Source organism: Globicephala melas, chromosome 1 (genome assembly GCF_963455315.2).
Source record: "Globicephala melas chromosome 1, mGloMel1.2, whole genome shotgun sequence".
NCBI classification, from domain to species: Eukaryota; Metazoa; Chordata; class Mammalia; order Artiodactyla; family Delphinidae; genus Globicephala; species Globicephala melas.
This window is the reverse complement of record NC_083314.1, coordinates 78,852,157-78,865,935: the sequence shown is the minus strand read 5'-3', so window position 1 is coordinate 78,865,935 and position 13,779 is coordinate 78,852,157. Positions and strand designations below refer to the sequence as shown.

At 44.9% G+C, this 13,779-nt stretch overlaps 2 protein-coding genes across 2 annotated transcripts; one reads left to right on the top strand and one right to left on the bottom strand.

The window, feature by feature from the left end:
- Positions 1–995: 995 nt before the first annotated feature.
- Positions 996–7,554, bottom strand: MRPL9 (mitochondrial ribosomal protein L9). The gene is made up of 7 exons (XM_030846242.2): positions 7,405–7,554; positions 7,089–7,245; positions 6,496–6,620; positions 6,240–6,290; positions 4,190–4,291; positions 1,628–1,711; positions 996–1,514 (listed from the first exon to the last, which is right to left on the bottom strand). The coding sequence occupies exons 1-7, from the start codon at positions 7,543–7,545 to the stop codon at positions 1,389–1,391; spliced, it is 786 nt and encodes a 261-aa protein (XP_030702102.1). The 5' UTR covers positions 7,546–7,554; the 3' UTR covers positions 996–1,388.
- Positions 7,544–13,423, top strand: OAZ3 (ornithine decarboxylase antizyme 3). The gene is given in 7 exon segments (XM_030846244.2): positions 7,544–7,633; positions 10,524–10,690; positions 10,985–11,045; positions 11,047–11,121; positions 11,873–12,048; positions 12,538–12,623; positions 13,281–13,423. Coding segments are annotated over 7 exon segments (798 nt in total).
- The last annotated feature ends 356 nt before the right edge of the window (positions 13,424–13,779 follow it).

The window sequence follows — 13,779 nt, the reverse complement described above, 5'->3', positions numbered from 1 at the left end:
AACAGGTGTTAATCTAGAGGACACCCCAGTAAACTTCCTGCACCTAAATCTCCAACTCAGTCTGTTTTACCAGGAACTCACCTCATGACAAGTATCTGAACACTTTTTGAGATTCGCTATGTGGAATGTTGCTCCTGTGCTCAGTTTCAGAGAGCGTCATCATGGTGGTGGTGGTGTGGAAAGATGCAGTGTTAAGTGAGCTTTCCATTTCAAGGACAGCAGGGATTGATGGCAAATCTGACAATCAAATGGCAACTGCAAACAATACTAGTGCTCGACCTGTCACAGAGTGCTGGCAAGTGTGAGGCTGGATACAGATATTAGTGCAACTACTGACGACAGAACGCTCAATAGCAGGGATGGCTTTCTGCAGATGAAAGTAGTTAGTTGGCTTGGCAAGGCAGGTGAGCTCAAATAGGATGATTGATAGAAACCAATTTCTCTGGTAAGGGTAGCAGTAGAGTCAATGGTCTCATCTTTATCCTTCCTAAACTGCAAAATCTCATATTTATTTGAGTGACTCTGGCACAATCCACTTGTCAACAGTTGGTCTTTTTTCCAGGAATGGACCTTGAACTATCTACTTGCCTCATCTCCTATTCCGTAATTACCTACGAACTAGCCCCATATCTTAACCTTGGTCTGGAAACCAAGGTATTTTCTTTTTCAAAATTTCAGGAAGTGGCTGAAGAAATAAAACAGAAGTTCCCGTTTTAAACTTCTTTCATCCCAGCATCATTTTCTCCGACAATTTCCCTTAGGCCTTATTCAGACTCCACTGCGCTTGTACTGAGGGCTGTATTAGCGTACCTAATAAGTTTTAAGACCGTAAGGCGTATCAACTTGTTGAGTAATTTGTCCACAGCAACTGTGGGCTGTAGCCTGCAAGTGTATTCTCTTTTTTCCTTTTCAGCAGTAAACCCCAGTGGCTCAAGAGGACATCCCACATAGAGGTCCTGTCCCCAGTCTACTCAGTCCAGTAAACAACACCTAAAAAGAACACAACCTCTTTATTTTTTTTTTTCAGATACAAACATTTAGTTTGGATGATGAGAATGAGCTATCGCTATCATTTATTCCAATGAATTCCAATGTAGGACGAGGCTAAATAGATCTAGACTCTTTTGGTCTATTATTATTTAGCTTATCAAATCTACAGCCTGGTACTTCTGGAGTAGGCCTGCCCCAATAACGCTAGATGTGATAACCGCTGAAGATGGCAAATATGGACAATTCAACGTATATTCAGTCTAGTCTGCTGTCGCTGTCTCCATATGCTTTCTAAAATTCCGTGTTTGGTCAGAGCTGGGAGTGATATCACGGTGCTGGCCCATCATCTTCGCTCCACCTCTCTGATTCTGCTTTGCTGCTTTCGAGGTAGAACAGGTTCAGATGGTCTGGGAGCCTGTGGAGCTGGCAGCTTGCTGGGCTAACCAGTACTTATATCTTTTGGTCTTGGGCCTCTCAAAGTTCACCACAGACATAGGTACCCTCACAGTGTCAAGCCCATTTACCTGTACACAAAATAACAGTAATCTTCAGATCAGTGGGGCAGATACGAACTAACACCATCCAATCCCAGCTTTCTACCCAGTGAGAAAAAGGAGACAGGATGTGAAACACTCACCGTCACCTCACACCAGTACTCGCCCCTCTGTGTGATAGGCTCTTCTGGTAACTTTAATGCATGTGGGGCAACCACAACACCAAGCTGCAAAAAAAATCAATCACAGCCAAAGGGAACTCTGTTTACATGGTTGCCACTCCAGGCAACCTCTAGATTTTCCTGTACATGGGTGAATAAAACTGGGAGGTTTACCCTGGCTGATCCCATGGAAAGGCACAAACCTCCATAAATAGTGACAGAATAACTCAGTCCTAATTTCTCAGAAAGGGAGGTGGATTCACAAAGAGAAACAGGGCTTGAGATCAAACTCACTTCACCCACAAAAGTAAAAATTCTCCAGTGAGTCACATTTCCCCAGGTTTTCCCTAGCTAGAGAAAATAAATGATCCCACCATCTTCTCCTATCAGTCTTCAGAATCTATGTGACCATCCTTAGTTATTTCCCTCCCACACCCCTGCAAACCAAGAACGCTTTCCCTAAGTTGGACAGCCACATGTAAATCAGCGAAGTTAGAACACTTCCTCACACCATACACAAAAATAAACTCAAAATGGCTTAAAGACTTAAAATGTTAAGACAGGACAACATTAAACTCCTGGAAGAGAATGTAGGCAAAACATTCTGACATAAATCGTACCAGTGTTTTCCTAGGTCAGTATCCCAAAGCAATAGAAATAAAAGCAAAAGTAAACAATTGAGACCGTTTACAAGCTTTTGCACAGCAAAGGAAACCATAAACAAAACGAAAAGACAACCTATGGACTGGGAGAAAATACTTGCAAATGAAGCTACTGACAAGGGCTTAATTTCCAAAATATACTATCAGCTCAAACAACTCAACAAAAAAACAACCTAATCAGAAAAATGGGCAGAAGACCTAAATAGACATTTCTTCAAAGGAGACATACTAATGGCTGACAGGCACATGAAAAGATGCTCATCATCGCTAATTATTAGAGAAACGCAAATCAAAAGTACAATGAACTACCACCTCACACTGGTCAGAATGGCCATCATTAAAAAGTCTACAGATAACAAATGCTGGAGAGGGTGTGGAGAAAAGGGAACCTTTCTACACTGTTGGTGGGAATGTAAATTGGTACAGCCACTATGGAAAACAGTACGGAGGTTCCTTAAAAAACTAAAAATAGAGCTACCATATGATCCAGCAATCCCACTCCTGGGCATGTATCTGGACAAAACTATAATTCAAAAAGATACATGCACCTCTGTTCACGGCAGATCTATTCACAATAGCCAAGACATCGAAACAACCTAAATGCCCATCAACAGATGAATGGAAAAAGAAGATGTGGTACGTATATACAATGGAATACTTACTCAGCCATAAAAAAGAATGAAATAATGCCATTTGCAACAACACAGATGGACCTAGAGATTATCATACTAAGTGAACTGAGACAAATGCCAGGGCTTCCCTGCTGGCGCAGTGGTTGAGAGTCCACCTGCTGATGGGGGAGGACGCGGGTTCATGCCCTGGTCTGAGAGGATCCCACATGCCACGGAGCGGCTGGGCCCGTGAGCCATGGCCGCTAAGCCTGCGCATCCAGAGGCTGTGCTCCGCAACGGGAGAGGCCACAACAGTGAGAGGCCCGTGTACCGCAAAAAAAATAAAAAAAGACAAATGCCATATGATATCACTTATATGTGGAATCTAAAATATGACATAAATGATGTATGAAACAGAACTTCCCTGGTGGCACAGTGGTTAAGAACCCACCTGCCAATGCAGGGGACATGGGTTCGAGCCCTGGTGCGTGAAGATCCCACATGCCACGGAGCAACTAAGTCCATGCGCCACAACTACTGAGCCTGCACTCTAGAGCCCATAAGCCACAGCTGAGCCTGCGTGCCACAACTACTGAAGCCTGCGTGCCTAGAGCCCGTGCTCCACAACAAGAGAAGCCACCGCAATCAGAAGCCTGCGTACCGCAACTAGAGAAAGCCTACGTGCAGCAACGAAGACCCAACGCAGCCAAAAATAAATAAATAAATAAATAAATTTATATTAGAAAAAAGATCTATGAAACAGAAACAGACTCAGAAACGTAGAGGACAGGCTTGTGGTTGCCAAGGGGCAGGTTGCATTGATTTACATGAGGCTATCCAACTTAGGGAAAGCGTTCTTGATTGGTTTACACGGGTGTGGGAGGGAAATGACTTGTGGTTGCCAGGTGGGGGAGGGATGGATTGGGAGTTTGGGATTAGCAGATGCAAACTATTATGTATAGAATGGATAAAAAACGAAGTCCTACTGTACAGCACAGGGAACTATATTCAATATCCTGTAAAAAACCATAATAAAAAAATATGAAAAAGGATGTATATATATATGTATAACTGAATCACTTTGCTGTACAGCAGAAAATTAACACAACATTGTAAATCAACTATACTTCAATTAAAAAAAAAAATGCTTTCCATAACTCCAGCTGGATGATCATACCCTTTCCTAACAGAGGGATCAATCCTGGGGTAGCTTCTTCTTCCCAAGGGTAGTTTCCACCCTCAGGGGTACAGCAGTGTTTGGGAATACTCACATTTCTGAGGAAGTGGCGGGCAACTATTTCAGGGTTTAGCTCCCATTTGACATTGTTCTTCATCCCTACCTGCAGGTGGCATCTTCTCAGAAATTTCACTGTCTGAGAGGAATTATACACAGAAGATAGGTTAGAGTTGTAATCAAAGGAGAGGAAACATGTTAGCAAGAGGCCAAGAGGCACACAGTCTGAGAGGCTATGCACAATTTCTGCCTCATAGCCAAGATGGGTGAGATGATGAATACGAAAGATAAAAATTCTCATTGTCTCAAGGCTGATATTATGGAAAGACATTTTAGCGATGCTCTGAAAGGAAATGCTGCCTATACGTGGCTATTCCTAAGCAAGGAGAAACAGGCCATGTCAAAGTTAGGCTCATCAGGGACTTCCCTAGTGGTCCAGTGGGTAAGACTCTGTGCTCCCAATGCAGGGGGCCCGGGTTCAATCCCTGGTCGGGGAACTAGATCCCACATGCACGCTGCAACTAAGAAGTCTGCATGCTGCAACTAAGACCTGGCACAGCCGAAAGAAAGAAAAATTTTTTTTAAATTTTAAAACTTTTTAAACACCGCCCCCCAAACCAAGGTTAGGCTCACCAATGGGGGCTGCTGGTGTATCTCAGGATGGAATGATTTTCACAGACTGTTTTAACACAATATTCTGGCCCTTCAATCCCACCCCTATACCATAACAATTCCTCCCTGCTTACAGAACAAAGTATAAATTCATTAGCTGAGGATTAAAGATGTTTTGTAAATTATGCCCCAACCCTCTTTCCAGTCATATATTTCCTAATAGAAGTCCTCTGTTTTAGCTAGACTGGTCTACTTTCTATTTTAAAACATGCTTTAACTGAGATATCACCTCACACCTGTCAGAATGGCTATCATCAAAAAGAACACAAATAACAAATGTTGGAGAGGATGTGGAAGAAGGGGAACTCTCATATACTGTTGGTGGGAATGTAAGTTTGTGCAGCCACTGTGGAAAACAGTATAGCGGTTTCTCAAAAAACTAAAAATATGACCTAGCAATTCCACTCCTGGGTATATGTCTGAAAAAACCAAAAACACTAATTTGAAAAGATACGTGCACCCCAATGTTCACAGCCGCATTATTTACAATTGCCAAGATATGGAAGCAACCTAAGTGTCCATCAACAGATGAACTGATAAAGAAGGTGTAGTATATATGTGTATATACACACACACAAAAAAATATGTATGTGCATACACATACACACACAATGGAATACTAAGCCATAAAGAAGAACAAAATCTTGCCATCTGCAACAACAAGGATGGACTTGGAGGGCATTATGCTAAGTGAAATAAGTCAGAGAAAGACAAATATTGTATGATAACTTATATGTGGAATCTAAAAAATACAACAAACCAGTGAATATAACAAAAAAGAAACAGATGCACAGATATAGAGTGTAAGACAGGCTACAAGGATGTATTCTACGACATGGAGACTATAGCCAATATTTTATAATAACTGTAAATGAAGTGTAACCTTTAAAAGTTGCATAAACTTTTTTTTAAATTAAACAACAATAACACGTGCCTTAACTATCTACTTTTTCTCCCTTAAGAATACCTTTCCCACCCTCCTGGTCTATCCAAAGCCTACTAATCCCATAAGGCCTAATTCAATCCCATCTGAAAAAAATCCTTTCCCAATCACCCTAATCCATTTTGGTCCATGTCACTCATAATTTACTGCCTTGAGTTTATCACTTTCTCACGTGTCTATTTTCTCTCCAACTTGTCTGTAAACAACCCCGAAGGCAAAGTCCTCATCTCACTTTTCCATGGGTCCCCTGGTACCCAGGTTGGGGCCTCCCTCAATAAACTAGAGCACTTCACCCAACAGGTCAGGATATCCTAGGATATCTCAATACCAGTTATGGTAACCACAACACTTCCCTTGCCCCTACCTTGTGCTTAAAATCAGGAGACTTCAAGGAAATCAAGAAGTCTTTCAGGAAGAGGTTGGTGACTTTGTAGGTGACCCATAAATAAAGATTTTCTATGTTTCTACTCACCGTCTCACCTTCCTTGGTCTGGATCTTCTCTAATTTTCCTTCCTGTCTCAGCTAGAAAAGAAAGTTACAGATGAAAGAAAAATGAGTTTGTGGTAACTAATAACAAACTCTTGCTATGCTTGGCATAGGCTGGGCTTCTGAATTCCTGTTCTAGCCCCTACTTCATCTGAAAATGAAGTAGGGGCTAGAAGAAGTTGCTAGAGATAATCTTAAGGTTTTAATTCCTCCAAGTCCCTCTGCCGTCTTCCGGGCTCACCAATTTCTCCTCTTCAAACAGCTTCCTGTTTTCAGGAGACGCATATACAGCCAGTCCTTGAGGAAGTAGTCGATTACGGCCTACAGATTTTTTCACTGAGACCAGGTCACCTCGGACTCCAAGTTCTGCCAACAGAGAACAGAGACACTGGATCAGAATTATCGAGCAGTCCCTAAAAAAGGAGATGATCAAAGGAAAAAAGACCTCTTATTCTCTCACAGTGCTTATTCTTCCTAGAAGAAATATTAGTATTCGCTAGGACTACACTTAAGAGATTTCTAATTCATTTCTTTAGGACCTGATTTAGAAACTTAATATTCCCTGTACAAAGTGAAGCACTGTCCCATCACAGGATTTCAGTACCTGTGGCACATACTGTCAGGTCTCTTTCTCCCCACACACTGTTAATGATGCTGCTGCATTCATGTTCTGATTTTCTATGTAGGGGCCCTATGTCACCATCACAGTACTTTTTATGGCTTCCTCTTCTCAAATCTGAACTGGTCATTCCCCCAAATTAGTAAAAGGGCAGAAAAAAGCTGATGCCAAACAGGACCAGCCTGAGACAGGAAGCACCTCTGCCTGGGCCTTACCCTCCACCGACTGCGTGAGGATGAGCTCCAGGTTGTCTTTGGGCCGGTGTTTCGTGTCCTCCGCCAGCTTGTAGACGCGGTGCCGCCGGTGCAGGCGCGGCTTCCGGCCCTCTCCCGCTAGCGGCACCTTCCACCAGCGCTCCACAATGACCGTGCCCTGGCGGCCGGGGGAGCGAGGGTGAGCGAGTCTCCACGGAGAAGCCTCCTCCTCTGGCCGCCGGCCCCTCAAGGAGAGCCCACCACCCGCAGGTCGGGGCCCCACCAGGTCTCAACGCGCCCCAGTCAAGGAGCCCCAGAACGCACACCCGGCCCTCACCCGACTGTGAGACAGGCTGAAGTCGCGCTCCGAGCCGGAGGTGCCCCCTTCAAGTCGCGGCCGGAGGAGCTCCCAAACCCCTCCTCGCACCAGCCGCTCAGTGCCCGCCCGCAGCAGAGACCTGCCTGTAGCCGCCGCCATGTTCTCGGGCGCGGATGGAGGCGTAGAAGGCCCCCGGCGCCGGCGGCAGGAAAGGCCCCCACCGGGTGCCCGCGGCGCGCCTGAGCCGGCGCGGCTCTGTCCGAGCTGAGCCCAGGGGAAGCCCGGGCCCGGATTGGGCTGCGACTAGGCTGCCTCGAGACCGGAGATCTGGGATGAATGCTCCACGATTCAGCATGCCTCTACTCCCTTCTCCCAATTTCTTTTCGGGGGAGGGGCACCCATAGCCACTGACACATAGTGGAGTGACTGTTAGGTGCACTGACACCGGGAAAGACACCCTTTCCCTCTTGGCTTCACTTTGTCTTTAAGATGGGGGCTTCGACTGAGCTCTAGTAGCTCTCTGAGGGCACTTCCAATTCTGACATTCTGTGATAGCTGGATGCTGAGGGGAGAGGGTGCTGCTCTCATTTTTCCTTACTTCAAACCTGCCTAAAAGTGGTGGAAGGATGGGATCCTCTGGAAAACTTGCAAGCCCCAGGAAGTCGTCTAATCCTTAATCGTGACACTGCAGTATTTAGGCTCATGTTTAAAGAATTCTAAATCACAAGGGAGACGGTTCCCTCCGTGGAGGGTCTCAGTACTGGGGAGTAAACCATATAAATGGAGTGAATAGGGTCTGTTTGGCAGAAGAGATTTATGGAAAGATGCTCTATACATCCTGTTATTTGACACATAAACAGCCTTTGACCATTAGTCCCTCCTCCTAATTACACTTTCTTAGCTTCCAGGACACCAATTTGTTTTTATTTCCTTCCTACTTCACTATTTTCCTTCACAGTCTCCTTTGCTGATTTCTCTTTTATTCCCCACTTCTCAGAGGGCCCCCAGGACTCAGTTTTTGGATCTTTACTCTTCTCAATGTACACACTCTTGGTGATCCCATTCAGTCTCATGGCTTAACGTACCATTTATACGCCAATGACTTCAAATTTCTGTCTTCACCCTAGTCTTCTAAACTCCAGACATGAATATCCAACTGCCTGTCATCTTCCCCTTACATGTCTAATGGACAATTCAAAGTTAACATGCTCCAAACTAAATCCATCTCTATACCCTGCCCCATAGTGCCTCACCTGCAGCCTTTCCCCTCTCAGTTGATGGTAACTCCATTCTTTCAGTTCTTGGACTCAACTTCTCTCCTACGCCAGGAAATCCTGTAGGTGCTACCTTTATACTATTTCCAGAATCCAGCCACATCCCATCACCTCCAATGCTCCACCCTGGAATAAGACACTATCTTTCTCCTGGATTACTGCAATAGTCTCCTAACAAACATCGTTTAAAGCTCTACAGTTTATTTACAATACAACAGTCAGAATCTTTCTAAAAACACAGGTCAGATCATGTCTCTTCTACCCAAAACCTGCAATGACTTCCCCCTTTACTCAGAGTAAAAGAAAAAGGCCAGACAATGGTCTATAATGCCCTACAATGACCTGGCCCCATTAGCTCTCTTCTTTTTCTACTCTCCCTATAGCTTATACTACTCCACCCACAGTGGACTCCTGGCTGTTTGTGGAAAACATTTGACACATTCTCTTTAGGGCTTTTCCACTGGCTGTTGCTTTGACACAGAATGCTTTTACCCTCAGATGCTCGCTTGGCCTAAATCCCTCACCCCCTTCAGGTCTTTGATTAAATGTCACCTTTTCAATGAGGCCTATTTAGATCACCCTATTTATTACTGCAACTGCGCCACCTCCTTCACACTCCTGATCCTTCTTTATTCTACTCTATTTTCCTCCATAGCAGCTATCATCTAACATATGAAATCATTTTCTTGTGCTTAGTGTTTAGGTTTGTTCTTTCACTGTTAGAAGTTCCATGGGGCAGGGGATCTTTGTTTTGTTTACTGTGTATCCTAAGCTCATAGTAGGCCCTCAATAGATATTTGTTAAATGGATGAATAAATGAATATGCAGAAGTCTCAAACTGGTGGCCGCAGAACCAAATTTTACACACCATGTTGATTTTTTTAATCAACAATTTTTATTTTTTAAGTTAGTAGCCAATATTTTTTTAAAATTTGAGAAATTTATCACAAAAATCAATCTTTCCAGTTTCTGTTGAAAAATCATATGATCTGGTACCACTGAGTCTGCATTCCTGCATGGCAGCTGTTTGGAGCTATTGTGTCACTTTTTTTTAGGGTGTGAGCTTTTTGTTTTGTTTTGTTTTTTTCCGGTACGCAGGCCTCTCACTGTTGTGGCCTCTCCCATTGCGGAGCACAGGCTCCGGACGCGCAGGCTCACGGGCCCAGCCGCTCCGCGGCATGTGGGATCCTCCCGGACCGGGGCACAAACCCGTGTCCCCTGCATCGGCAGGCGGACTCTCAACCACTGCGCCACCAGGGAAGCCCAGGGTGTGAGCTTTTCATTTGGCTTCAGTCCCGCCCAGCAGCTCCACTAATTTCCATTGGTTGTCCAGGTCCCTGCAGGCATTTAGTTTGCAATTCCTACCCTATAAGGCAATGAGAAAGTTCAACAATGGGTAGCACCACTGGCTTATTAAAAGTAGGGATGATAAAATATTTAACTGATAGGAACCAGGAACCAACCAGTCAGGTCAGATGCTGGATCAGGGCCTTAGAAGCTTCCTGCAGTATCAGACCCCAACCCTTTAGTTGCTGAAGTGTGTGTTTGCACATGCACATGCCAGAGAGGAGCCCACATTGTGTGGGCACAAGTGGTCAGCCAGGGCTGTTTACCAACCACTACAGAAGCCAAAGTATTTTAACTTCTGGTGTAGCTGTGAAGTGCATACTAGTTGAACAGGAGCCTTGGGGCTACCTAAGAGGGTGACGGGGTAGGGAGCAGCAGAGAGGAGTCCTGAGGCGGTGTAAGGGCTAACGCTTTGTCCATGTCATAGTGCTCACCGTGTCACAATGGCACCAGTTGCCTAAACCTCTGCCACCCATTCCTGAACCTCACTTTGCCTCGGGGAGGCACTGAACTAAGAAACTGCCTCGTAACAGGTCGCGCCCCTTTATCTACTCCCTTTCTTATATCAAGAGGGGAAAAACACGGAACTACCTCTACCCGATCTGGTCACCATACGCCTATTACCTTTACCGTTACAAATACCGGATCACCCTCCGGGAGAAGATGCTGCCTTGTTATAAAAGGTACTTGTTTTCATCTCTACTTGTAGTTGTTTATATACACTGTAAAGAAAAAAGAATTCGAAAGAACTTCCCAAGTGGCAAAAGATGATAATAGCAAAATAGGGTAGAAGGCCTGCATGGAGCTTCATAAACGTTTTCTATCTGGCTGGCTTGGGAAAATGGAAACAGATGGGTTGGTTCACATAAGATACAGAAGATGGTGCCAGAGCCTGACCCTGTGTACCTGGAAGTTAAGAGTCTTTCCCCATCTCAGACTCAGAAATAAACTAATTTGGACCTCTTTTTCCCAATCAGCATCACTTATAAGGAACAGGAGCACTTGACACTCCGACCCCGTTGCTGTCTTCAGTGCTCCTGAGTCCCTAGTAGGCCTTCACAGGGGCAGAAGCAGCGAGCAGGGTGATCAAGACGAGCTTAAAGAACTGTATTCGGTAAGTGGACTGGGAGTTGGTGCTGTGACATGGCAGCCCCTTGCGGTAATGATATCTTGCAAAGGGACATTAGCTAGTTGGAAAATAAATCATAAGAAGTTAGAGCTAGATGAGACCTCGGAGCTCATGTGTAAAAGCTACTTTATAGACAAGGATTCTGGTCCAGAGATCTTAAGGCAAGGTCTTAGGGCTGGTGGTGAAAAGCAGGATGGGAAAAGAGAAAGTGGAAACAAAGATAGACTGTATTAAGACATAAAGCTGTTTAGATGCTAAGTTCTGGGACTAGAACCCAGAACTCCTGCCCTTGCCTTTGTATCATATCTCAATAACATGCCTAGGTATGAGCTATGCATTTTAAATAAGAAATGGGAGAATTTAGAGAAAACATATGATGGAGAAAAGTAGAAGAGTATTATCAGTGAGACAGTAAATAGATGGCCCAGCTTTAAGCTCTCTGATGTAAATACGTTTCTGAATCGTTAGAGCACACTGAGCGAGGTCAGCAGGCAGTAATACTCCATTGACTCCAGATTCCAAATTATTTGTATCGAAGAGAACTCCATGATAGGAACAGAGTTAGGTCCCAGGACTGAGGGATATTGAGTAAGACCTTGGCTCCACTTTTCCCAGGCTCTCCATCAGCCCCTGCCTTGCTTCCACAGACACACCCAAACTGGCCTGAGATATGATTTGAGGGTTAGGTGAGCACAGAAATAGGAGAATATTACTCTCATTTTTACTCCTTTTCTAGGCTGGGAACCTGACGGTGCTGGCTACTGACCCCCTGCTTCACCAGGACGCGGTGCAGTTAGACTTCCACTTCCGCCTCACCCCCCAGACCTCTGCCCATTGGCACGGCCTTCTTTGTGACCACAGACTCTTCCTAGATATCCCATACCGGGCCTTGGATCAAGGCAGCCAGGAAAGGTGACTGAGCCTGTATGGGGGAGAGGGGAGCAAAGAGGTTAGGGGATTTCACTCTTATGTCATAATCAGGTAGTGGGCATGCTAACCAGTGAGGGCTTATTCAGGAGCTGGATACATTCAAACCACTGAACAAGCCTGTGAGCTGAGCCAGGATCTGGGGTTCAAAGGATAACAGCCCATGGGAGGTTGCTAAACTGATTCAGAAACACAAGTGGGAATGCATAAATAGTTGAAAGGAAGTGCTCTCTAGCTGTTTGTCTTTATGGAGTGGCCCCTTCACCCCAAGCCCCTTCCATGGCATGGTGTCAGTCCAGTAGTGTATAATCCCTTGGCTTCAGAGAAAAAAATCTATCAAAACGAGTTTAGCAACTTTCATTTCCTGGCTTGGGTCAGGAAAAACTAATAAGATCTCTTCTGCTGCAAGTAGGCATCTTTCTGGATTTTGAGTTTGCTGAACATTACATTGACCATTTTCCCTCTGGTCCCTAGTTTGACTGCAACACTGGAGTATGTGGAGGAGAAGACCAATGTGGATTCTGTGCTTGTAAACTTCCAAAACAACCGGAATGACAGAGGTGGGGATCTGCTCTGTCCTTCCTGGCCCTTTGTGCTGAAGCAGCTGACAAGTGACTTTTCCTTGGTAGACCTTCTTCCCCTCACTCTTTAAAAAAGGGCATGCTCAGGCAGTTCAGGGATTCAACACCCACCCCCTACTCCCCGCCAAGGAAATTAAGGCATCTAGCATTCCGTTCATTCAAGTCACAACTAGACTATCAGGAAGGCCCTGCACGTAGATTTCAGAATCTAGACTGAAGGAGCACTGGTGAAATTACAAAGAAGCCATTCAAGGGATCTGGCTGGTAGAACAGAAAGGATCTCAAGTGTATTAAACACCTATAGAGTGAAAGGGTCAGGCATTAGGCCAGGAGGATAGGAATATAATTAACCAGATGCTAGGCACACATTACAGAAACTACACCTCCTCCCTCAAGGAGTTTATACTTCATTGGATAAAAGACAAAGGTGGTCAAGAGTTTACTATACCTTCCCGGTATAGTAAACTCCAGCCAGGTTAGAGTCTAGGTTTGTTTGACTCCAAAGCACATCATCCCACTGCCTGCACTACACTGTTTCCCACACCCCCCAAGTCATTCCCTACTGGAAGAAGCCAAGGCTGGGGGAACAGCTGTACTGAGTTTCAGAGTGTTCTAATTTCCTCTCTCTTTTCACAGGTGCCCTGCTACGGGCCTTCAGCTACATGGGCTTTGAAGTGGTCAGACCAGATCACCCGGCCCTTCCTCCCTGGAACAATGTCATCTTTATGGTGTATCCCCTTGAAAGGGACCTAGGCCACCTGCCCAGTGAAACTCCCTGAACATGCTTATTCTTACTCTGTGAAGGGCTCGGAGCCTTGATAAATGAGAACCAGGGGCCCAGGATGTGATTCAGAACACCTTCCATCTTAGGAATAAAGGGTAGTGCAATCCTCAAATGTTCACTGTTTCTTTGAGTCTCACAGAGCTGAATTCATTGTAGGATAGATAGATAAACATTTGATGACTGAAAAGATCAAAGGGGCCTGAGCCAGAGAGAGAAAGGACCCAAGGATTTTCAGTTTTTGCCTTTCCCCATTTATTCTAACCATCTGAGCACCTGCCAGGAGCAAAACCAAGCACTAGGGAATTCAGGAAGACTTAAGCCTTACTGGGAGACTTTCACCCATATATTTTG